The sequence below is a fragment of the Nelumbo lutea genome, chromosome 3, assembly GCF_056320005.1.
Source record: "Nelumbo lutea isolate HS-2025 chromosome 3, American lotus-T2T, whole genome shotgun sequence".
Classification (NCBI taxonomy): domain Eukaryota; kingdom Viridiplantae; phylum Streptophyta; class Magnoliopsida; order Proteales; family Nelumbonaceae; genus Nelumbo; species Nelumbo lutea.
In genome coordinates, this window is record NC_142686.1 from 35,175,641 (window position 1) to 35,200,602 (window position 24,962).

The window sequence follows — 24,962 nt, forward strand, 5'->3', positions numbered from 1 at the left end:
AAAGATGAGATGGGATGGGATGGGAAAGTATAAAAATTTAACTTTCCATTGTTTGGTTTTATTGGGATGGGAAAGTGAAAAAGGGACCGAAATGGCACTGTTCACCTTCCTCATTCATTCGAGATGAACAAAGGCACGGCTACCCCTTCAGATAGAAGACACCACCATATCAAAAAACCCCCTTTAGGAACTTCAGGAACTTCTGTTCGTCCTTCCTCAAAACACTCAACTTCAGGAACTTCACAAATAGAGGCACGAACCAAAATGGCCCAAGAAACAACACCAAGGTCCCTAGCTACTCAGCTTCGCCGACAATGAAGACGATTCCCTAGTTCGTCCTTCCTCAAAACACACACATTCTCTCAAGCTCCCGACTCCCTCTATCTGAGTCAAAACCTCCAGCTGAGTCCGTCATAGTCTGAAGAGGAAGAAGAGAGAAGACGGAGGAAGAGAAGAGAGAAGACGATGAGGGAGAAGAGAGAAGAGGAAGATGGAATCACACTAAGAAAGGGAGAAAGGGAGGAAGATGGAGTCACACTGTTTCTATCCTTCCTCTTCGTCGTCACTGGTTCACTTTTCTCGGCCCATCCCTCTATTCATCGTCGATGGTAAGTGGTAACAGTGGTTTTCCAGTTATTTTATCAAGGTCGCACTGTTTTGGTGCGACCCCGATTCCATGATTTTGGGATTTGCCATCCTATGTCTTTCCCATCCCATCCCTTTGTTTCCCTCAAACCAAATAAGAGAAAATGAAATATTTTTAAAATATTCCCTTTTTCTCATCCCCATCCCACATACCAAACGGAGCACAAAGGCAAAATGTTATAATGGTGTGGGTGGACGAGGATCTCCTTGAACCAAAAACTCTACATACACTTTAAAAGCACAAGCATCCAGCCACACATTGGGAACATCTCCCCATAAATTTAACATACATCTATGGGTGAAGCTGTCTAAAAGGAGATCGGCTTCAATTAGAGCAAAGCCCGTTCGAACAGCCTAACCTTGCATCGGGAATATCTCCATACTTCTGTGCTTTATTTCATGGAGATATATCCCCAATGCAAGGCTATGATGGTTGTTCGGATGGGCTTTGCTCTGACTGAATCCAGTCTACTCTAAAAGCGAATTCACATCTGTGACCCACAAAGGTACCCCACAACACATCCTAAGTATGGAAGATGTTCCCACAAGACCGAATCAGCCCCCCACAACATCCCCCAGCACATCCCCGCCATGTATTGGAAACATCTCCCGATGATGGCATCATCATTCCTAGTATTGTCATCGGGAAATATTCCCAATACACGGTAGGGATATGCTGTGGGACGTTGTAGGGGGCTGATTTGAACTCTGCTGAAACGTGCATATTGGGCATTTATAAGGCACCAGGTGCAGGCATCCAACCACATTGGGAATATCTCCCCATAGATTTTAACATACATCTATGAGTGAAGCCGGATGCTATGCATGCAGAGATTTTGCCTTCAGGAGATCCGGTCTCTGGTGTGGGCTCCATTCTGGAGTTTTTTTTTTTTTTAATTACAAACCAGCCTAGTCTTTTAGATCAAGCGGAAAAACCCAGATCAAAATTTTAATGTTAATCGGATGGATGGTAGGTCTCAAACAAAATATGCAAGATAGCTGGTATGTGTATGAATATATAACATACAAAGGAATCTTGCACTTTTTAGATTTGTTTGCTAGATGGCCGAACCATCTGATTTGATGGTCATCATCACTTGTCCCCAACTATGGGTTGGCTGAGAGAGAGAATATCCTCTTTATCAGCTTTTCCATTAAGCCTTCACGTTTTCAACCCACGACCCGGCCAGTCAAACTTGTTCAAACTGTCACCCGGCTAGAATTCCTAGTCCAGTTCAGTCAAGGCCCGTTGAGCAGTCAAAAACCATTGACCTGGTCAGTTTGACAGTTGATCTATTCAACCCAGTGATCGGGTTACAGAATATATGCAAACTTTCAAATGCTATAAAATTCGATGTGCAATTAGGGTGATTTTTTTTTTATTTTTATTTTGGGTAGCTTTTCAAGATCTAATGCATCCCAAGGCACATTGCCCCACTATTTTCATGAAAAAAATCCCTTTTTTGGCCTCAAATTACAAATTTAATTTTTTATAAATAAAAAAATTAAAAACTGAATTTAAAAATATATATTAAATAAAAAATAATACATATAACATATCTAAGACATACTTATATATAACTATATATTTTCACAGTCTGAACCGTTTGACCCAGCCAGTTGAATCAATGGCCCACAACCTAGAGGCAAAAACGGTTCAGACTCCGGGTCGGTTTTTAAAACACTGTTAGTAAACAGTTGACATTATTAAGTCAAACATTTCATGGCCCTATTGTTATTCTTTGAAATGGCAGCAATGAAATAGGATTTAATTTTTTCCTGATCACACTAAACACATAGAGGTCGTCAAAAATCTTGAACATATCTTGATGATATGCCAGAACTTCTAAAAGAAACTCATAGTAACATCACATGCACCCAGATCATTCTCCAAACAAATTTCAAATATTGCCTCCTTTAATTTCTTCCTCAAACCACTCTTTATCCAGTCCACCTTGCCTCTGCCAGTAACTCCAATCAACAACCAACATTTAGCTTGCCACTGCCAAGTACAAGCTAGAGAGGATTACTCTTCTGTTTTGAGTTTTCCCATTTAAGTGACCCCTATATATAAATATGCAACAAGAGAATGGGAACAATAATAACATGATAATCTACCATAAGAAAAAAACTCAACCAGAAACCAAACAAAATCCCACCCAAACCTATAAACTATGTTCTGAAATAGTCATCCTTGCAGATCCATTTTCATCAATCCAAAGTTGGCCAATTTGTCTGCCAAGTATGGGCCTCCTTAGGTACCTCGGTATATGCTAGACCACATAATTCATCAGTGAACCAAGGCATGGCCCTCCCTAATGAAGCAGGACACGTGGCATTTCCCATGGATAATTCATCAGCCAGATCATGAATTTAAATATAACTAAATTACAGAAGTACAATCAGCCTTTATGTAATTCTATCACTTCAATCCTTTATATTGCTTTATTTACAAAATAGTTACAGAAAAAAAAGTGTGAAACAACATTTACCTCATAAATTGCAATTATCATGTATATGGAACCTCTCCATTATAAGTATGTTATAACCTGTGGTGTGGATGCTGGTCAAGGCTACATCATTGACTGCAAATATAGTCATAAACTGTGGGAGGTTCTGTAACATCCATAAGGCTGCTTCACTGTGCTGTAGAACTTCCCATTTCCAAATACAAACAAACTATTCAGTCAAGGAACATTGCAACCTTGTCTTTAAGGCTGCTCTTCTTCTTTGTCAGAAGGACTGCTTCCTCCCCAACAACCTTGCTATGACTCTTGAACTCACGGGAAGATGGTATGTCCTCCATAACAAATTCAAGCTTTCTTTCTTTATCTTGGGGCTTCTTAAGCAATGGACCCAAAAATAGATCCAACATATCTGCAGTAGCATCACCTGTTCTGTGGGGATTGTCTAGGACACTTTCACTTGCTGAACCATCTTCATCCTTCAATCTAGTCTCAGTAAGATGAGAAGTGGATCCTATTGCTGTATGTGTGAATGATTTCTTGTTGCCTTGATTGACCCTGAGAGACTCTTCGGATTTGTCTCTGCATAAAAGGGTGGCTGGAAGTTGGTTTTCTAATTTTAGTTCCATTTTTGCAGATTGTTGATGGTCCATCTCCTTCTCAGCTTTGACATACTGCACAGATATGGTAGCCAATTGCTTCCCATTATTTTGTAATTCTTATTTTTGATGCTAAGTATGCTAAGATGGTTGCAGTAATAGCCTTCATAAAATAATAGCTAAAGCCTTATCTCTGACGATTTGGCAAATCCTTCCATCATTGCATCTAATCAAGGGGCCTTTGTTCAGAATAAGCAAATTACTGACCAAATTTTGATTGCCCATGAATGTGTAGCAGTGTAGAGGATATGAAAAGAGTAGGAAAAAATGTGTAATTTGCAAATTAGATTTGAAGAAGGCCTATGATTTGGTGGATTGGTCATTCTTGTTGGAGGTAATGAGAAATTATGGTTTTCAGAAGAGATGGTGCAAGTGGATTATGGGATGCCTTCAGGAGTGCCATTATTCAGTGTTGATGAATGGAACAGTGATGGATTTCTTCCCTGCTATTTGAAGGATCAAATAGGGTGACCCACTTTCTCCCTATCTTTTTACCCTCATTGCAGATGTTCTCAGTAGGCTAATTTCTAGGGCTGACTCACACACTTAGTGAGAAGGTGGAGAATAGGTAGAGATGGTGTGCCAATTACTCACTTGCAGCTTGCAAATGATACAATTCTATTCTATGAAAGAAGATGAATTAAGGTGGGTTAGAAACTTGAAATTAACTGTGCAACTTATTGAACAAATGTCAAACCTCAAGGTAACTTTGATAAGAGTTTTATAGAAGGGGTTAACATGGTTGAGACAGAGGTAACAAATTGTGCAGCTATTTTGGGGTGTGTGGTATCTCAATGGTTCCTTATATATTTAGGCTTACCTTCATGTGTATTATTAGTCTGTATTAGAAAGTCTTAGCTTCTGGAACCCTGTATTAAAAAGATTCACTTGGAGGCTTGCTTGTTGGAAGAAGGGTTACCTCTCACTAGGAGGTAGGATTTCCTTGACTAGGTCTACCCTAGCTAACCTTCATGTGTACAAGCTCTCTTTGTACATGGGATGATGTATTTAGTTTTCTTTCTATTGCATTATAATACTTTTCCCTCTTCAAAAAAAGGTGGTGTTGAGAATTCATTGGCTATTGACAAATGGTTGGGAATCTTAGGATGCTGGAAATCTGGCTAGGGCAACCCAAGCTTCTCCCTGGAAGGCCATTCATGCTATTTTACCATCCTTCCCTTTGTCAGGTATGATCCTTGTATTAGGGACCATATTAAATTTTGGGAACATGTTTAGGTGGGAAACAACTCCCTTCTTTATTTGCACTTTCTTACTTCAAAAACGAGTCTTTATACACTTTCCTTTTTCTTTCTAACTCAAGAATTGGGTTCAACTGGACTTGAGCTTTAGGAGGGGTATAAGGGACTCTAAACTAAACAGTGTTTTTACTTTATTTCAAATCCTTGATGGGATGTTTTTTAAATCCTTCTAAACCTGATAGCTGAATTTGGACCCTCTCCTTCTAGCTCCTTCTCTTGTCCTTTCCTTCTTTAAGACCTTAATTCAACCCGCTTCTAGCACTAGGCAGTCTTTTCCTATCAAGGAGATTTGGTGTAAGCCTATCCCCCCAAGGGTTGGAGATTTTTGTTGGGAAATTATCCTAAGAATTAATACCTATGATTTGCTCCAAAGAAAGAGATCGAAGTGGTGTTTATCCCCTCACTGGTGTGTTCTATGTAAAACCAATGTATGCTATCACTTATATTAAGCTCCTATCCTTTTGTAATATGCATTTGGGAATGATTTTTATCTTTTGTTTGGGTGTAGGTTGAATCTCACAAACAATGTGCAAAGCTTTTTTGTCTCAACATCTTTTGTTTGGACAAAATAGAGGATCATGTGGAGATGTACAAGGGATGCTATAAGATTGGTTATATAGGAACAAAGGAACTCAAGAATTTTCTTGGAAAAGGAGAAAAGCAAAGCACTATCATTAAAACTATTATTATTAGAGTGGCTCATTTGTTGAAGTCCTTGGAACCCTTCTTTAATGTTTCAGTGGATGACATCATTAGAAATTGAAAGGAAGTGGTCGATTCTGCTATAAATAAGGATGTAATCAATCCTCTTTGGTCTTCACAGGAAGGTGGGTTCATTAAGCTCAAATTTGATGGAAGTAGCTTGGGTAAGGCATTTCAGGAATAGGAGGAGGGGTGTTTAGCGATGAAGAGGACAAAATAGTTGTTTTATTTTCAGGATCATTCGGTGTAGGAGATTCTCTAAGGGCTGAGATTATGGCAACGCTTGAAGGAGTACAGATGGCAAGAAACCTAAACATTAGAAAACTAGTTATTGAAGGAAACTCCAAGCTGGTTGTGGGGTGACTACAAAGTGAGGAGGCAAAATTATGTAGCTATAACAATGAAAGAAAGAAACTTAAATGGTTGATGCAGCAAAACATAAAGTGCAAATTCCTTAGCCAATGCTGTAGCTAGGGGGTGGGAAGAGATCAGCTATTCTGAGCACAATTGTAAGAAAACGAGTTCTTTAGGGAGAGTTAAAAGAGCTTATCTCTCACTGTTTGCATACATTTATTGTGCTCACAAATTACTTTCCCTCTGTTAACAAAAATTTACAGTTATTGATAAAAAAAGACAGGATGTAATTACTATCTAGAATCATTTGGTAGTGTATATAGGCTGTTTATCAATTCTGCAATTAAATCCCATGGTTCAATTCAATCCTGGTGGGGTGGAGATACATAATTGCAACTCAGAGCTTTCTTAGTTGAGCTAAGGGGTATCATATATCAGAGAAACATCTGAAAGTATTAAACACCAGAATACCAATTTCAGAACATATTTAAATTTTTTATACTTGTAATTGAGAAGATAACAATAGGCAAAAATAGACCATCTAATGTTAATTTAATTTATTGCATTAAGGAGAGGTATATCACCTCTTTGGCAATAGTCATTAGATCTTCCATTGTCAGTTCTCCATCCTCTTCACTTGGCAATGGGGTTCCAATATCCTCACTATTTCCATGCTCATAATTTCCTCTTTGTTTCCTTTGAGAAGCAGGTTTCTGGACTGTGGGTACTATGATGTTACTTCTTTTGGTTCTTTTATTCTGCAAATCACCTTTTCTGTGGTTAGGACTTTCACAAACCACATCTTTCTGGCATAATTTCCTTTTCCTCTCCATTTTTTCACATTTTCTATGAAAGTTTGACTCCATCTTCAAAGGTTCCTTGTCACAAAGTTCAACCTCTTTGTCAAGCTTTTTAGTTGTGGATTTCTTCTTAAGCTCTGGAGCTTGAGATGTCACAGATCTTAATTCAGAAGTGGATTTTTCTTCATCTTCATTCCTAGACTTCCTTACCTGGTCAGCAGCAACTACACCCTGCATCCATAGTGGTAACTGCCGCCTTCTCCCCACATGTACATTAACATCATCCATGTTTGTTTTTCTTTTAGTTGGATTTTCTTCACTATCCTAGGCTGTAGGGTCTTACCTTAGTCATACCTTTAAACACATCCAAATCAAATTGTTAGAAATGACAACCAAAAAAAAAACTAACTTTGAAGACCAGTACAGAATCTTGAATATTTTCTATTGATTTATGGGAAAATAGTGTGATGAAGTTAGTAGTTGGATTTTCTTCACTATCCTAGGCTGTAGGATCTTACCTTAGTCAAACCTTTAAACACATCCAAATCAAAGTGTTAGAAATGAAAAAAAAAAAAAAAAAGAAAACAACTTTGAAGTCCAGTACAGAATCTTGAATGTTTTCTATTGGTTTATAGGAAAACAGTGTGATTAAGTTAGTAGCTTGGGTGATTCAGTAAAACAGAAAAAGGGGGGAAATAGAGATTATACTTGATTATCCTTTTACCAAGGACACCTTTCTTATTCTTCTCATGAACTTTGAAGTCAAGGTTGACAAAAAATTAGAGAGATAACTGCAATTTTAATAACTACAACTTCAGACCCAGAATTGCCAATGGGCAGCAACTTTATGTCAAAAAAAAGCCGAATGTTAGGTCGGTATCCAGTCCACTCCTACCAAGATCCCAGATAGCTGGGACCAAAATTGGGTAATGGGCTAATGGCCTTTTTAATTGCCAAATAGCAGGTGAAGTTCACCGGAAAGCAAATGACGTGTTCCACTGAGTTCATTTGAAATTATATGGCATTACTCTCTAGTCAAATACGTAGCATTAAGTTTTGAGCTTCTTGAGGTTATTTGAGCCCTTAATAAAGTTCAGTGTAACCAACTCAAATAGGAGAACCTTGATGCATTATTTGCTGGTTTGGACCATAGTTCAGTGAAGAAACGAACTTTTTATTTTACTTTATTTTTTGGCGGGGGAACTAATTTACTTGCTGGGAATGCCCATGGAAATTGGAATGGAAGAACGAATAATAAACTGATATAAGTGCTGAAATTGACATACAAAGAAATGGTAATAATGCTCAGAGGAAGAGCCCTTTCATATGGGAGACAAAATGGGAAAAAATAGAAAAAGAAAAAGAAGCTGATGAGGTAGACCATAGGTTAAATTATTTGATAGCAAAAATAATCTAAATATATTTCATAGTGAAACTAGATAAAAATAGTAAACAGTTACAAAAAAAAAGATTTCCTATCAAATTAATTATGACCTCAATTTCAGGTCCTATCCCCATCTCACAAAGGATAAACAATAAAATCAGAAAAAAGAACAAGTTAGGAAATGAGGGAAAGAAAAGAGAAAGAGCATACAAGCAATACGGTGGAAGCAATGAGCTCTACCTATTGTCAGCAGAAGTTCTTACCCAAAATGATTTCAGTTGTTTATACTTGTGCAGAACTCTGTCAAACCCTGCAGATTAAGAAGGTTTTAAATTGACATTTCTCCTCAACAATTCAGAGTATGCCCCGAATAATATGCATGCCAAGAAGTAAAAATGCAAGCTGTCACTTTTAGCCCCTCAGGTTCAAAAAAATAAATAAATAATGCTGCCCATCAATCCCACCACCTGGAACGCAAAATTAAATGGCTTTCCTCCTCTATCTCCTCTCCCTCAACCTCTCACGATTTTAGACCCTCTACCTCCCTTGATCAGGCAGTCGACAAAAATGTCCGTCCAATGCCTCAGTTGCTTGCTTTTCAGACCCTATACCACTCTTATTCATAGGCTTCCTATATTTCTCCTCCAACTCTTTAAGAGAAAGAACCCCGATGACTCGTTCACTTCTACTTTTGTATTCACCATGCTTTGTAAGTCCATTGATCTCTCGATAATATGGGTTTCATCCACCCGAATCTCATCTTCAGTTAAGTCACTTGAGTAACTATCTTCATCATGACCTTCACCATCGACCCCAGTATCATTACTTTCTTGCAGATGCCTAGTTCGATACTTTCTCTTTCTTCTGTATACTCTTGAGCAGGAAGGTGGTCAATGACGACTACTTCCACTGCCACACCTTGGATTCTTCGTTGATTCCCCCCAACCCTTTCAAGTTGTTCGAACTTACCTCTACTACTTTCTCGATCCCTGGGTTTGTGTGAGAATTCCCAGCATTAGTTTCAACTAATTCCTCCACATTAGTTCTTCGATCCTCTGTCAGTCGAACTCTCTTGTCTCCTCCACACATACAATATATTTCTTTTTTCTGTTTGAGAAATTGATTTCTTTTTTAGGATATGACGCCAATATATAGACTTTTGTCGCTCCTGATTTCTTCAATCGAATTTCCTAATTGATAATTTCCTTCTCCAGTTCTCTAGTTGTAGCTGTACGGCTGTACCTAATTAATCTCCTGCTCCGATTCTCCTCTGCGCTCTGGCTTTGATTTGAGTCTCTTTTCTTTCCAAAGCCCTCAAATTGCTCCTCGAGTTTCTTCTCGATCAAGTTATTCTTATTAGCTGGACGAACCCCCAGTTTTAGGGCCCGTTCGGGAGGGTTTCAGAACCGTTTCGAATAAACTATTAAAAGTTCAAAACCGTTTCGAATAAACCGCTCCGAGTCAACAGCGGTTCGAAAACGTTGTCGTATTTTACAAATTTATCCCTTAAGCCATTATTTAAATAAAAGTAAACGAAAACGATTAAAGTAAAATGATATTGTAAACAATATTACAAAATAATAAAAAATATAAAATATAATAAAAATTAAAAAATTATGTTAAAAATGATAAAGTAGTATAAATTATTACGAATATAATAAAAATGTGGAAAAAGAAAATAATAATGGTAATAAAAATTAAATATTTAAAAAAGATCATTTAATAATAAAATTTTATTATACATATAATAAAAATGTAAAAAATAAAAGATTGTCAGTCAGATCATCAGAGTTAGGGTTCATTTTGTTTAATCGAGGCATGTCATAAATGCCAATTTCTACATTTACCCTTTCTTTCACGTCTACATTTCCATCTTGATAAGTATATATGATAACTGGAGGGGTTTTTAGGTGTTTGGTGTTTGAGGTAAATTGGGGGTTTCAGCAAGGAGCGAACAAATGCATATCTTGATTGGTCTATAAATAATGTTAATAAATCTTATTAATATATTTAATAAATATAACTCATTAATATATTATGATCATTTGATTGGTCTATAAATGGTATAATCAAGGGCATATAAGAAATGAATATCTTAGCCAATAAGATAGTTTAGATTGAAATCTTAGTTTGATGAAGAGTTAAATAAGGGATATATCCGTGATGAAATTTTATGGTAATGTGTTTATAGGTATCTAAGGCTCTATAAAAGCCCATTAACTCTAATTTACAATTCAGTTAAAAAAAATCGTGTGCATTGCACAGGTACCAACTAATTCATCCTTTATCATATATACTTATCAAGATGGAAATACTGATGATGTGGGTGAAAGCGCAACGCGTAGTCCTGGCCACAGATGTTCTTGTGAGCATGAAATTCTCTACTATCCACAGGTTCTGTTTCGGTGGTTGTTATGTAGGCCAATTCTTTAAGACAGGAAAGCTGTTAGAGTTTCAACTCTATTGGAGTTTGCTACTGGTTCTGTTGATGCTTGTGTGGTGATGATGATGGGATTGTTGGTTTGGTTTTGTTTGAGAATGGTGTTACTAGTGGAGTTGAGATTGATATAGAGTAAAGGAGAATAGGAAGACCCATTGAAGAAAGGCATTAGCATTACCTGAGCATACATTCCTCCTCTGAAAAGGTGGTGGTGCTCCAACATGAGTGGAGATAAGGAATGAGTACCCATTATCATGCAGATCGGGCATGGATGGTAGACCCAATGGTCCCATGTTGATCAAAATTTGTTCTAGGAATTTTTACATTTAATAATGACATTTCTCCTTCCGTACTTTTTTCTTCAATATTTTAGATGCCTAGGGCTGTCAATGGATTGGATTTGGGTAGAACTGGAACTGACCTAACAAGAAATACTAAGAACCCAGAAGAGAGTAAATAAATTACCCATGAAATCATTGCCTTGAATCCTTACATGATCAATGCCTATTATCGAGTTGTGTGGATTTTCCTTGAAAAGGTAATGAGGAGATTAGGATTTGAAGAGAATTGGATTAGGTGGATCATGCCATCATGGAATGTGTATCTGTTGTGTCTTACTAGATTCTTATCAATGGCTCTCCTGGTAAATGGTTTAACCCTAAAAGGGGGTTAAGATAAGGAGATCCCTTATCTCTACACTTTTTCTTCTTTGCTCTGAGGTTTTATTTGCAAATATTAATTTTTTGGTGGTAAATGCACAATCATTTGGTAGTAAACTCAATAGAGATTGCCCTACTATCTCTCATCTGCTCTTTGCAGTTACATCTTCATTAAAACAAATTTTGAGAAATGCATGTGCTTTTAGACACTATTCATGCCTATGAAAGAGCTTCAAGACAACAAGTGAATTTTGCAAAATACTTTTTTTCCTGTCCTAATATCCATCCTAAATTGAAGAAACTGCTATCCAATTTCTTGCATATGAAAAGAGTGGGTCACCCTACAATTTATTTAGGTTTACCAACTGACATTGGGAGATCTAAAAGAGAGATGTTTGTTAGAGTGGTCTCTAAAACTAACCCATAGGGTGACCTTAACCTCAATCAAGTTGGAAAAGAAATTTTGATTAAATCAGTCGTCATTGATATCCCTATTAACACATTGTCTTGTTTTTTAATTCCTACACAAATCTATACTACTATAAAAAGTACGAATAGCTTCTAAAATTTCTGGAATTTTTATTAACTAAAATACCTCCCTTTTTTGAAATATGGTCTATTTGTTGTGAGGGTAGAAAATATAATTTGAATACTATTATTTAATGCATTCAATTCTTCTTAATAAATCTCACATTTATGGTAATAACTCCCATTCCCCCTCACTGAATCATATATTTAAAGCATTAATTTATTCTCATCACTAAATTCCACTAATTAAATTTATACATAATAAATTAATAATTCTAATAACATAAAAAAATACTTTTAAAATCTACATGAAAAAATAATGTTTTTATCTAGGTGGTGGTAAGAAATTAAACCATTTTGGGCCAAATGGGCCAATTCGTGTTGCCACAGTTAAACAATAAAAATTGAAAAATATATAAAACGCAAAAAAACATATAACAATTAAAGAAAATTTGAATCATTTTTAACATCATATATTTGACATACTAAACAATAATAAGGGTGTGGAACCCCTATATTTGAACTTAGTCCCTCTTTAATTGTGAAGGGTCAATTGGGTGAATCCATGATGTCATAGTTAAATAATAAAATATTTAAAAATTGAACCGAAGAGACAATCTTTGGGTTAAGGTCACCAAAACTAAAAAATTGAAAAATAAAAATTTCTTATATTCATCAAGACTATTAAACAAAGGCTATTGAGGTTGGTAGAGATTATCGGGTGGGAGAGTAGTTCTCCTCAAAGGAATTTATTGGAGTGTGGGCACCGGTTCAAAAACGGGGATATGGGATGATCCTTGGCTTTTGGAGATGGAAGGCTTCAAGGTTGTTGACTCAAGAACAAATGAACCAAACTTGGTTTGGGTCAAGGAATTAATGATGGCAAATGAGTGGTAGTGGGAGGATCTCATTCGGCCCAAGTTCCCAGAGTTCCATTGCAAACTATGTTTTGCTTATTAACTTGCATAGGGGTTAATGGGGTGATAGGTTGGTGTGGTCTCCAAATCCTAGAGGACATTTCACTCTAAGGCCCTTGTTCGTTTTTAGGGAAATAGGGGCAGGTAAGTTGGTAGATTCCATGAAAAAGAAATAAACCCACATTCAATTTTTTGGTATTAGTGAATCTTACAAAAAATGATTCTCGAGTGATTCATTTACTTGGGGAAATAATACTCTCCTTAAACTTGGATAAATTATTTACCCACCTGCATTATCATTAATAAAATAATGGGACAATATTTTCCTTTCAATAATGTCATTTTATTGGATAAATCGATTATTATACATCTTTAAGAATAAATTATCTAGGTAAATATTTCTTAATAAACACTTGCCTATAAATGTACTTACTCAAATAAATCATTTATCGAGACGCAAACTAGGCTAAGATCTACCTACCACTTAGCAAAACATATTGATGATTCGACTGATTCTCTTTAGTGATAGAGGCAGGGTAGCTGGGTTGAAAAGCAGTTGCTGTTTATTCTGTCCTAGTCAAAAGAGGAACTGCTTCTAGCAACATCCGTCCTGTGTGTGGTTGTGACACGGAAACAATGTTCCATGCTCTGTGTTTGTGTCACGTAGATAGCTGTGTGGTTTGACAGCTCTTTCAACATCAGAAAGGACTCCTCTCAAGTCCCAGCCTCCATGTTTTGCAATTTGGTTCTCGTCTTTGATAGGTGTAACTCCATTCCTGATATGAAGCAGGAGCTCCAGTTATATTCAATTCTGATAATGTGGAATGTTTGGAAGGCTCGTAACTTCGTTATTTTTGAGCTCTGATATTTTGCTTTCGGTTAACAGGCAACTGACAGTGAGGAAGGATTTTCCTTCTAGAAATGGCCAAAGTCTGCCCAGCATCCTAATCTAAGTTGACAGTAGACCTTTTTGGTGTCCTCCGTGCCCATGTACTGTTAAAACCAATTCTGGTGGAGGCTTCTGTGCAAATAAAGGTGCCAATTATGGAGCTATCTTAGGAGATTGTAATGGTGGACCTCAGACTGTTGGTTTTGGCCCCTGCCAGTGCTGCCATGTTTCCTCTCCAGTTCAAGCTGAAGCTATGGGTATTCTTGAAGGCATTGGTCTTGCAAAAGCTTGTGGTTTCTCTGGTTAAGGATGTTTTCTTTTTGGTATCCTAGCGCAGGTCCAAGGTTTAAATATCTCCTTTTTGTTTTGTAAAGAGATACTCTAATCAGGCAGCTTATGAGTTAATGGGTTTAGTTGATTACTTGATTCTAGTTACTTTTTGCTTAACTTTCTTGCTTGGAGTGAGACAGGAACCTTATAAGTCCTTCAGCCTGTTTGACTGCTCTCTATTTTAGTAAGTGGTTATCTTTTCGAACAAAACAGTCCAGTTGATGCAATTGTAGAGCTCTCCTTGGAATGCTTTGTAATCTTAACAATGTAAATGTGAATGATAAACAAAACTACATAATTTGGCGCTGCACTCTCTCTCTCTCTCTCTCTCTCTCTCTATCAATTTTTTTATAACTGGACCCCTAGATCTCTAGTAAAATAGGGTAAAACGATGCATGATTAGAAATGAAATAAGGAAAGAGTATCTTAAATACCTGGTTTCTCTTAGCTGCTATGGGCAAAAACGAATGCCCATCGTTATTCAAATGGCATTTACTAGGAACAAAAAGGAAATAAAAGACTCCTGAATCCTGATGTTTGCTGTAGTCTTTTTTATTTTCATAAGAAAACTGAATGGAAGGTCCCGGAGAAAATTACAAGCTGTTTTGGCTCAATTAAACAAAATTTGGGGGGGGGGGGGTAAGAATTGAAGAATTTGCGCAAGAATAAGGGCCATAACCAATGATGGATAACAATTTGTACCAGAATAATGGATAAAAATTCTAACAAACAATAGCACCTGTCCCATAATGCATAAAAATGGCAAATAAGCTTCAGTGCTATTTACATCAAGATGCATCTACCATGCAGTCTGAAGAGAATGTCTCTGGCATCAGATGGATGCTTGCCTCAATCATTAGGCAGATAGATGGATTAATTTCCTTCCCAAAGAATATTCTGCCATTTCATGGAGTTTGTAAATTGCGTGCGTCATCAACTACATCCGAGGAAACACTGCGGTTTTGGGAATCAGATCGGTTGAAGTTGATTTGGTTTTTCTTAGAACTGCTAGTGCGTAAGGTTTTGGCTGAAGGGCAAAGACGAACAGAAACTCGGTGGTTTCTTGTCTCAGTGCTGCAACTGCCTTGGACATTTATAACCAGTATTACTTCCTTGTCCTTGTTATCTTCACATGACCAGTTCTGTTGGTTGCTGTTGCCATCAGCAAGATCTTCGGCATGAAAATCCTGATGACGCACAATAACCTCAACAGTTTGGCCAGGTTTGATAACACCAACTGCTGGAGTGACCTGTTCAACCACAAGAACAATAAAATGATACTCAAAACGGCATTAATTAAAAGCAGGAGGATACCATTTAGCCAAGTTACGGTGATCATGTTCTTTGGCAATGCCTTTATACAATACAGCACCCATGTTAGCACTTCACAGGATGACCGATAGTTGATATATCATAATTTGTCAAGAACAGTCAACTGGTCCATTATTCAAACTATAATCGTAAGACAGCATTATTATTACACCATGATAAAACCACTATAAAGTTTAATCAATATGGGCCATGTCTGGGTTTTTGCATCAAATCTAAGTTCTAGATATAAAGAATATCATTATACAACAATTAATTGCATGGTGACATGAAAGGAGTCGCAGTAATCACGGCATCTTACCTAATCAACAAAATGTCATCTACGGTTACTGGGTATGAAAACTCCCTTCTCTAAATCAACATTTGTTTTCTTTGCCTCCAAAGGCTTTGGTTGTGTCTATTTTATACATGTTGGATCCTAAGCTATCCATGATGTGTTTTTAGGCTATTCAACCACACAAAAGGAGTGCAAGTACCTTGATCCTATTTCTAGAAGAAAGCTCATTACCAAAGATATCACCTTTTGTGAGTCATAGTCCTTTTTTGAACCCTCTCAGAATTCTCTTTAGGGGGGGACTTGTGGGGTGGAAGAGATTTCCTCTGAGAACAATCCTTTTGTTCATGCTCCTGCTGCTTCTTTTGCTCCCTCTGATCCTCCCATCTTAGAAGTTTCCCCTTCTACTGAGTCTTCTTATCCAGAAGAGACTCCTATTGATGAGGCACCAGTCAACACTACTTTTAGCATGAAAGCCTCTACTCCTAGTCTTAATGATAAAAGAGATAATTCTTTATTGCAGAAAGAGAAAGAGGGATATGCTAGCTGAATACTACAACCAATTGGGTGCTACTGATGCCGACAAAGGTTCTGTTCCTCCTACTGATTCCACTAGTTCTGATTTTGATTTGCTTATTGCCTTGAGGAAACCTGTTCATCATGCACCCTTTATCCTATTAATTGATTTGTTTCCTAATCTCATTTGTCTCCTACCTATCACTCCTTTGTTTTTTGTCTTGTCTTATGTTCCCACTCCTTCCAGGTACTCTGAGGCTGTTTGCAATCCCAAATGAAGGTTAGCGATGCATGAGGAAATGGGAGCCTTATTGAATGCAAATACTTAGGAGATAGTGGATCTACCAGATGGGAAGAACACGGTGGGCTGCAAGTGGGCCTATATTATCAAGCACAAGGCTGATGTCTCTATTAAGAGGTATAAGTCTAGACTTGTTGCAAAAGGATTCGCACAAAAGGAGGATGTTGACTATAAGGAGACATTTGCTCTAGTTTCTAAGTTAAATACCATATAGGTGTTAGTCTCACTAGCAGCTAATCTCTCTTGAGAACTGCATCATTTGGATGTCAAGAATGCCTTCTTGAATAGAGACTTGCAAGGGGAGGTTTACATGGACCCTCCTCCAGGGTATGACATGGGAGGAAAGGTGTGCGGACTAAAGAGGGCCTTGTATGGACTTAAGCACAAAGCAATGCTAACCACACATTGTTCTACAAAAGAAATGGAGAAAAGCTAACAACATTAATTGTGTATGTTGATCATATGGTGGTTACTACTTACTAGAAATGACCCGAGTGAGGTTCAGAAGTTGAAATGCTTCTTAGCCATAGAATTTGAGATCAAAGATGTGGGATCTCTAAGGTATTTTTTAGGGATAAGAGTTGCTAGATCCAAAGAGGGAATCTATATCTATCAAAGAAAATATGCTTTGGACTTATTAAAGGAGATAGAAAAGCTAGAAGCAAGACTTGTAGACACCCCTATTGAGCAGAATCATGGTCTACAAGAAGGTGATGGAAAGTTATATCTTGACAAAGAGAGATACCAAAGACTTGTTTGAAAACTACTCTATTTATCCCTCACCAAACTTTACATTGCCTATTTAGCTCATGTGGTTATCCAATTCATGCATGCTCCTCGGGTCTTACATATGAAGGTAGTAGAAAGGATCTTGAGATACCTCAGGACCTGCCTTGGAAAGGGACTATTGTTCAAGAATCACACTAAAATTGATGTGGAGGCTTACGATGTTGATGATTGGGTTGGTTCATCTGGAGATAGGAGATCTACATCAGGATACTGCAACTTTGTAGGTGGGAATCTAGTCTCTTAGAGAAGTAGGAAGCAAATTGTAGTAGCTAGATCAAGTGCTGAAGTTGAGTATAGGGCTATGGCTCATGGAGTTTCTGAATTACTTTGCTTCAAAATTCTCTTAAGTGAACTGGAGATAAGGATGACTGGACCTTTGAAGTTATATTGTGGCAATTAAGCCACAATTAACATTGCAGATAATCCAGTTCAGCATGATAGAACCAAACATATTGAAATTGATAGTCACATTGTGAGAGAAAGGACTGTCTCTGCAGACCTATGCATTCCTTACATGCCTTCTACAAGACAGCTAGAAGATGTGTTCACCAAGGGTCTTACTAGATCGATATTTCTAGAGCTTCTATGCAAGCTGAGCATGATAGGTACCTATCCTTAGTTTGAGGGGGAGTGTTGTGGGACCTAATAGTATGGGCTTGGGCCTATTACATTCTGTTACGTGTTTGTTACTCATTATTGGGTGTAATGGGCCTGGGCTTATTTTGTCTTGTGCTTTATGTTTGTATCTTAGTGCCACCTAAGTAGGGGCATATTTGTCAATCCTTATATTTGTGCAATGTTCTCATGTAAATAACAAGAAGGGGCTGGAGAGAAATAAGTTGCTGCACATTTTTCTCCTCAAACTTTATCTTCTCTTCTCTTATCTTTTCTGCTCTTCTCTAAACTAGGGCTAATAATCTTCGAGTTCAAATCAGATGACATTTATTGTTAAAAGGTGGGTTTTAGATGTTTTTTGATTGTTAGTGAATGTGTGAATGCTAAATTAACAAGTGGTGTTGTGCTACGTGCTATGCTATTTTCTAGTGACGAGATGGGGCTTATTGAAGGATCCAAAGTGATTGTTGCTGGGCTGTCACTTTCTCATCTTCAGTACGAAGATGATACATTGGTTTTTCTTAATGCATTGGTTGAGAAAGCACTGAATCCCAAAGCCATTTTAAATAAAATTTTGAAGGTTTTCTTTTCGGTTTAAAAATAAACCTGAATGTGAGTTTTGTGATTGGAGTTGGAGTGGTTGAATGATTGATGATTGTGTTCCTACTTTGAATTGCCAGATTTGTATGATTCCATTTACATAATTGGGTATTCCCATAGGTGCAAGAGCTTCGTCTTGTCCACAAGGAAGCTGCTGATTGACAGGGTGTGAAGAAAGTTGACATCATGGAAATGCAGATACTTGTCACTGGGTGGGAGGATTACATTCATCAAATGTGCTTTAATGAGCCTTTTGGTTTATTATTTATCACTTCTCAAAGCTCCTACAGTGGTATCTGAGAAAATGGAGAAGATTAGAGGCATTTGTGTGGCTTCTATAGCTGGATAGTTTTGTCACAACTGATCTCTTGAAGTCTAGGGGATTTTAGATTTCAACTTTCCAGCTCAAGTGTCATGTGCAAACAGCATGAAGAAGATGCATGGAATTCATTTATTTATTGTCAGGTTGCAAATTCGTTTGGTTATTCTTTTCTTCATTATTCAAGGTGCTTTTGGCCAAGATTCTCTGGAAGCAAGAAAACTAAAATATTTTGGAGTATCATTCCTTTGCAGCTTGTTGGGGAATTTGGAGAGAACAAATCAATAGAATATTTAAAGGCAAGACTAGACGTGAGGTTAACTTAGTGACAGATATTGGGTCTTCTTGGGTTGAGTGGGCACTTGCTCATTCCGAATTCAAAAACTTGAAAATGATTTTGAGAAGTTATGGGAATCTCAGCAGTTTGTTAATGGGTAGTTTTTAGCTCTTTTTTTTTTGTTTCATGTTTCTGTTGGTGAGAGGCCATTATTTACTGAAATGGTAAAATCTCGGGGTTGTCAAGCCCGAGAATGTGGGTTCAATTCTAAGAGCGGCTACTTCGTGTGAAAAAATGCCAAATGTTTGTACAAAATCCAGTCCACCCCTCCCAAGACCCCAGATAGCTGGGACCAACAATGGGTAATGGACTTTAATGTTTATGTTGGTGTTTGAATTTTGCTAGTATTTGTCAGTGAAAGTTCTTAACCTGATGGTATCTTTTATTTTCTTTATGAAGTATTCCTTTTACTATATAAAAAAATTAGCCAGCCTTAGGCAATGCAAAACTTCTGATTAAGTGCTAGAATCTTTAGGGTTTTCCCTCTAAAGATTCTCAAAGGTGTTAATTTTATCATAGTAGGCCTCCCAAAAGAAACCTTTAATTTTCAATAGAATAGATTTCCAAATGAATTTGATTGCACAGATCAAATAAAGAGGAGGGCTAATGAGATATTTAAAATAGGATGCACAAAGAAATAAGTTCAATGTTAAGACCCTATCATCACTACTAGCATTATCAAGAAAGACTCACTCCAATGATTCAAGTAAGGAGGTTATAGATGTCATCTCATGGTCTCTTGGTCCTTCCCTTGGACCCAAATCACACACCAATCCATGTGAAGAAAAAGTGGTACGAAGGAAGATAGTGATTGTTTTTTGGTTTAATGAGATGGAGTACAAAAATCTTGGAATTTATCATTTAAAGGCAGGCATTGCCACTAAAGGTCTTCCCAAAATCAGACTCTATTATCTGAGAGAGCATTGTAATGGATAAAATGGAGGAAAGGGGGCAAGATAGAAGAAATTGTTGAGGAGAAGGGAGTTGTTTAGTTGTTCTAACATTAAGTCATATGTCCTAACCATTATCTAACAGAGAATTAGTGCTTTTTATAACCAAATGTCATAGCTTCTAAATCAAAAAAGACATTTTTCTAGAAGAAGAGAGGAATTTCTCAAAAACACCATTCCCATACCTAACCCCCCTTCCTCTTTGCTCTAGCACATTGTTGGCCAGCTAATCAAGTGATCCTTTTTGATTCCCCCTGTTTCCAAAGTTTTGGAAATATAGGCAGCATATAAGCGGCAAGACTTAGGTGTCTTTGTTTTTCTTAAACAGGGGTATTCTTGTAATTTTACAATACATTATACTATAAATAAAATCTGGGCAGCAGTTAGGAGTTGGTCGAACTCTCCTATTCTGTTCTTCCTGATTTCCTTTCTTTCTTATTTATTCTCTCTTTCCTCTCAATCTCTGGTCAGATTTCTGGTATTTTCTCTTTCTGTTTTTCTGAGATCGTTTCCAGGCTGTTTTCATGGTATCACCGTACCAGAGCATCCCCGATACCCCATTCGATCTGAGACCCTTTTAGTTGGTTTGTGAACAAGTTTTCAATCTTTTCTCATAGTAGAAGATCATGCTGACTTGTTGTGACTGATCAGATCAAAGAATTAGGATTTTATGACTCAGTTTGAGTTTGTTGGTGTAAGTCTAATGGTGGTTTGAGGAATTCTACTTGGCAGTTCACAGAGAGATGTGTGGTATGTGTTTTAGGTGAGTTTTCTTTGGTGTAATGTTGGTATGAGTCGAATGGCGGTTTGAGACCTAGTTGGCAGTTCAAAGATGGCTGTATGGTATGTGTTTTAGGTGAGTTTTCTTTGGTTTTCTTGTGCTGCCAATCAAGGAGTTTTGAGTTGATGCAAGTTGTTCTAGTTGAGTTTCTTGAGGTTGGCAATCAGTTATAGTTAGCTTCTTTGGGTTGGCAGTCCTTGAATGAGATGTTACATCTGTTTTGTGCATTTGTATGGTGCTTAAAATGGCAGTTTATTGGGATATCACGTTCAGAAGTGTGTTGGTGCTGAAAGATGGTAGCCAGAGGTCTATGAAGGTGTGCAATTGCTAGTTATTTTGTTTTTCAGATTCAGATATGCTCTGATGGCTCTTTCTAGTAGTGAAAATAAATCTGGATTGATTAACCCAGATTTTACTGCTGTCCAGATGACTTCAGTTAAATTGAATGGTACTAATTATGTTCCATGGGTAAAATCAGTTGAGGTCTTTCTTACTGGAAAAGGGAAGTTGAAGTGCATCAAATGTTCACAGCTAGAAAGAGGATATGAGGATATAGAGGAAAAACAGTCCCAAAAGAATAAGAAACCTGATTAAAAGAAGGGAAAAAACAAAGCAGATAGCAGCAGCAGCAAGAAGAAGAAGAAGAGAGAAGAAGAGTTCAGTTGTGTGAAGGGTGAGGAGAAGAGTTGTTCGTACTATCCCTCCTTCCCCTAATCCTTTCATTAAAAAATTAATCACTAATTTTCAGAAATTACAAGTAAGCCTTTAATTGAGGGGCCAGCTAATTAAACAAAATAAAAAAGATGTTAACAGGCCCATTAACAAAACAAAACAGAAGAAAAAAAAAGAAATAACAACTGTGGGCTATGGGCCATTTGGCCCATCTTCTCTACACTCCCCCTCAAAGCTGAGCATAGATGTCAATCATGCCCAACTTGCCTGTATCATATTGTAGCTTGGCCTTGCAGACTCCTTTGGAAAGAATGTCAGCTAACTGTTCTTCAGATGCAATGAAAGGTAGACAAACTTCTCTAGAAGCCACTCTTTCTCTGATGAAATGCCTATCAACTTCAATGTGTTTAATTCTATCGTGTTGCACAGGATTATGGGCAATGTTAATGGCAACTTGATTGTCACAATACAACATCAGTGGTCTGTCATACTCAACACCTAATTCCTCCATCAGGGATCGAAGCCAAAATAACTCAGAAACTCCATGAGCCATAGCTCTGTACTCTGCATCAGTTGAAGATCTAGCAACCACAGATTGTTTCTTGCTACTCCAAGAAACAATATTGCCTGCCACCATACTACAGTATCCCGAAGTTGACCTCCTATCATCAATGTTGCCTGCCCAGTCAACATCTATATAGGCCTCCAATTTCATATGACCATGTTTAGCAAAATGAATACCCTTCCCCGGAGTGCTCTTCAAGTAACATAAAATCCTCTCTGCTGCTGCCATATGTGTATCTCTGGGAACATGCATGAACTATCTAATGCAACTAACGGCAAATGCAGTGTCAGGGCGAGTCATACAAAGAAATAGTAGTTTCCCTAGTAACCTTTGAAACACTCCCTTATCCTCCAATAGTTCTCCATTAGAGGCAAAAAGCTTGTGACTCATATCAATAGGTGTAGCCACTGGTCTTGCACCCATTTTACCTGTTTCAGTGAAGCACATACTTGTGTTGAGAAATAAAAATTCCACCTTTAGACTGAGCCACTTCAATACCTAGGAAATACCTCAATTCCCCCAGGTATTTGATCTCAAACTTTGCGTGAAGGAAGGATTTAAGGTTATCAATCCCTATCACATCAGTCCCAATCACTACAATGTCATCCGCATAGACTGTAAGATATACCACCAATGAACCTCCCCTCTTCACAAAGAGGGTATGGTTAGACTGAGTCTGTGTGACCAAATTTAACAAGAGCAGCCCTAAACCTTTCAAACCAGGCTTTAGGTGACTGTTTGAGCCTAAAGAGAGACTTCTTCAACTTGCACACCTTACCCTCCATGTTTGTGCCATACATCCCTGGTGGGAGAGACATATAAACCTCCTCATGTAATTCTCCATTCAAGAAGGCATTTTTCACATCTAGCTGATAGAGGGGCCAATCTAAATGAATTGCCAAAGATAGCAGGACCCTCATAGATTGCAATAGGGGAAAAAGTCTCTAGGTAGTCAATCCCATAATTAGTGTGTAGCCTTTTGCAACCAATTGAGCTTTGTGTCTCTCAATATAGCCATCAACATGATATTTGATGGTGTGCACCCATTTACAGCCCACTGGCTCCTTCCCTTCAGGCAAATCAACCACTTCTCATGTGTCATTCTTGTGCAGAGCCTCTATCTTGGTTCTCATAGCATCCCTCTATTATGGAATAGAAAAATCTTCTGATATAGACCTGGGTATAGGATTAAAAGCAACAAAGGAAAGAAAGGAATAATATAAAGGAGAAAGAAGGCCATAGGAAAGATGTTTAGAAATGCAATGTGCAATACACTTCTGTTTACCTTTTCTTATGGAAATAAGGACACGAAGGTCTGGGAAGGGAGGCTGCAAGGGTGTGACCTCAGTACTTGTTGTCTCTTCAGTAACTGGAAGTGTAGGAGGCTCATGTGGTGTAGAGGAAACAAACTACTCACTCCTGGTCTTTTGCCACTGGTACCATACTACCACCTGTGAGTAGAAAGAGGACGAGGGGGGAATGGAGGAGGAACAAGAATAGTGAATGGATCTGGCGATGATTGTTCCCTCATGGACTAACAAAAGAAGACTCAAGTGAATAAGACTCAACAGGAACAAGGGGGAGTGCAAACAACTGTGACAAATACTACCCCTGAGAACGATGCTCCCCCTAAGATAAACCATAGAAAGGAGTGGCCTCAGCAAAAGTGACATCCATTGAGACATAACAAGTCCCACTATTAGGATTAAGCAGCAATAACCCTTCTATGTGGAAACATAACCAAGAAAAATGCACTTATTGGCCTCTGGTTCAAATTTATGTCTCTGGGTACTAGAAATGTGTACATAACCGGTGTAGCCAAAGACACGAAGGGAAGAGAAAAAGGTCCTTATCTGGACAAAGAAGATTAAAAGGAGACTTAAAGCACAAAACTATGGATGGCATACGATTGGATAGGTATGTTGCAGTGAGAAACATAACCAAGAAAAATGCACTTATTGGCCTCTGGTTCAAATTTATGTCTCTGGGTACTAGAAATGTGTACGTAACAGGTGTAGCCAAAGACACGAGGGGAAGAGAAAAAGGTCCTTATCTGGACAAAGAAGATTAAAATGAGACTTAAAGCACAAAACTATGGATGGCATACAATTGGTTAGGTATGTTGTAGTGAGAACAACATCTCCCCAGAACTTTGTAGGAACATGTGAGGCAAACAAAATGCTTCTTGCAACTTCAACTATGTGACGATTCTTCCTCTCAACTACTTTATTTTGTTTCGGAGTCCGAAGTGCGAACACAAGAGATTGGGTGGATGACCACAAAGTCAATGAGATAAGAGGTTAGGTTTTTCTCAAAGTATTTTTTTTTGCATTATCAGACCTAAATATCTTGATTCTTGTATCAAACTGGGTAAGAACAAATTCATAAAATTGTCTTACAAGCTTGGGAACTTCGTCACAAGATCTCATAAAAAATAACCAAGTACACCGAGAAAAATCATCAATGAACAAGATAAAACATCGATAACCACCCATAGAAGGCAAGTGGTATGACCCCCACACATCAGAGTGCACGATATGAAAAGGAAAAGTGGATCTCTTATTACTTAAAGGATAAGTGCCACTACAATGTTTTGATAACTCACATGACTCACAATGAAGACTAGACAAGTTAATTCCCGTAAACAACTTTGGGAATAAATGACTCAAAGCAGAAAAGGATAAATGGTCCAAATGAAAATGACATAATATGACACGACTAAAAGACTCTGAAGAAGTAGATCCAAAAGCAACTCTTTCAGCCTGTCCTTGGCTTTGTCCAAGAGCATCTAGCGGATATATTCCATTCGCCTCATGGCCACTCCCAATCACTTTCAGAGACTTCATGTCCTGAAAAACACATTAAGAAGGGAAGAAGGTTACA

General features: G+C 37.8%; 2 protein-coding genes across 3 annotated transcripts in view; both read right to left on the reverse strand.

The window, feature by feature from the left end:
- Positions 1–3,053: 3,053 nt before the first annotated feature.
- On the reverse strand, positions 3,054–9,598 carry LOC148864199 (uncharacterized). Its single transcript, XM_088974710.1, has 3 exons — positions 8,532–9,598; positions 6,669–7,238; positions 3,054–3,784 (listed from the first exon to the last, which is right to left on the reverse strand). Exons 2-3 carry the CDS (start codon positions 7,170–7,172, stop codon positions 3,329–3,331), a joined length of 960 nt encoding a protein of 319 aa, XP_088830836.1. The 5' UTR covers positions 7,173–7,238; positions 8,532–9,598; the 3' UTR covers positions 3,054–3,328.
- A 4,969-nt stretch (positions 9,599–14,567) lies between these two features.
- Positions 14,568–24,962, reverse strand: part of LOC148864200 (type I inositol polyphosphate 5-phosphatase 12-like) — a 76,364-nt gene continuing 65,969 nt past the window's right edge. For both annotated transcript variants that reach the window (XM_088980804.1, XM_088980803.1), the window contains one exon: positions 14,568–15,281. In XM_088980804.1, the coding sequence (XP_088836930.1) occupies positions 14,937–15,281 (345 nt within the window). In that variant the 3' untranslated portion in view covers positions 14,568–14,936. The remainder of the gene's footprint in view (positions 15,282–24,962) is intronic.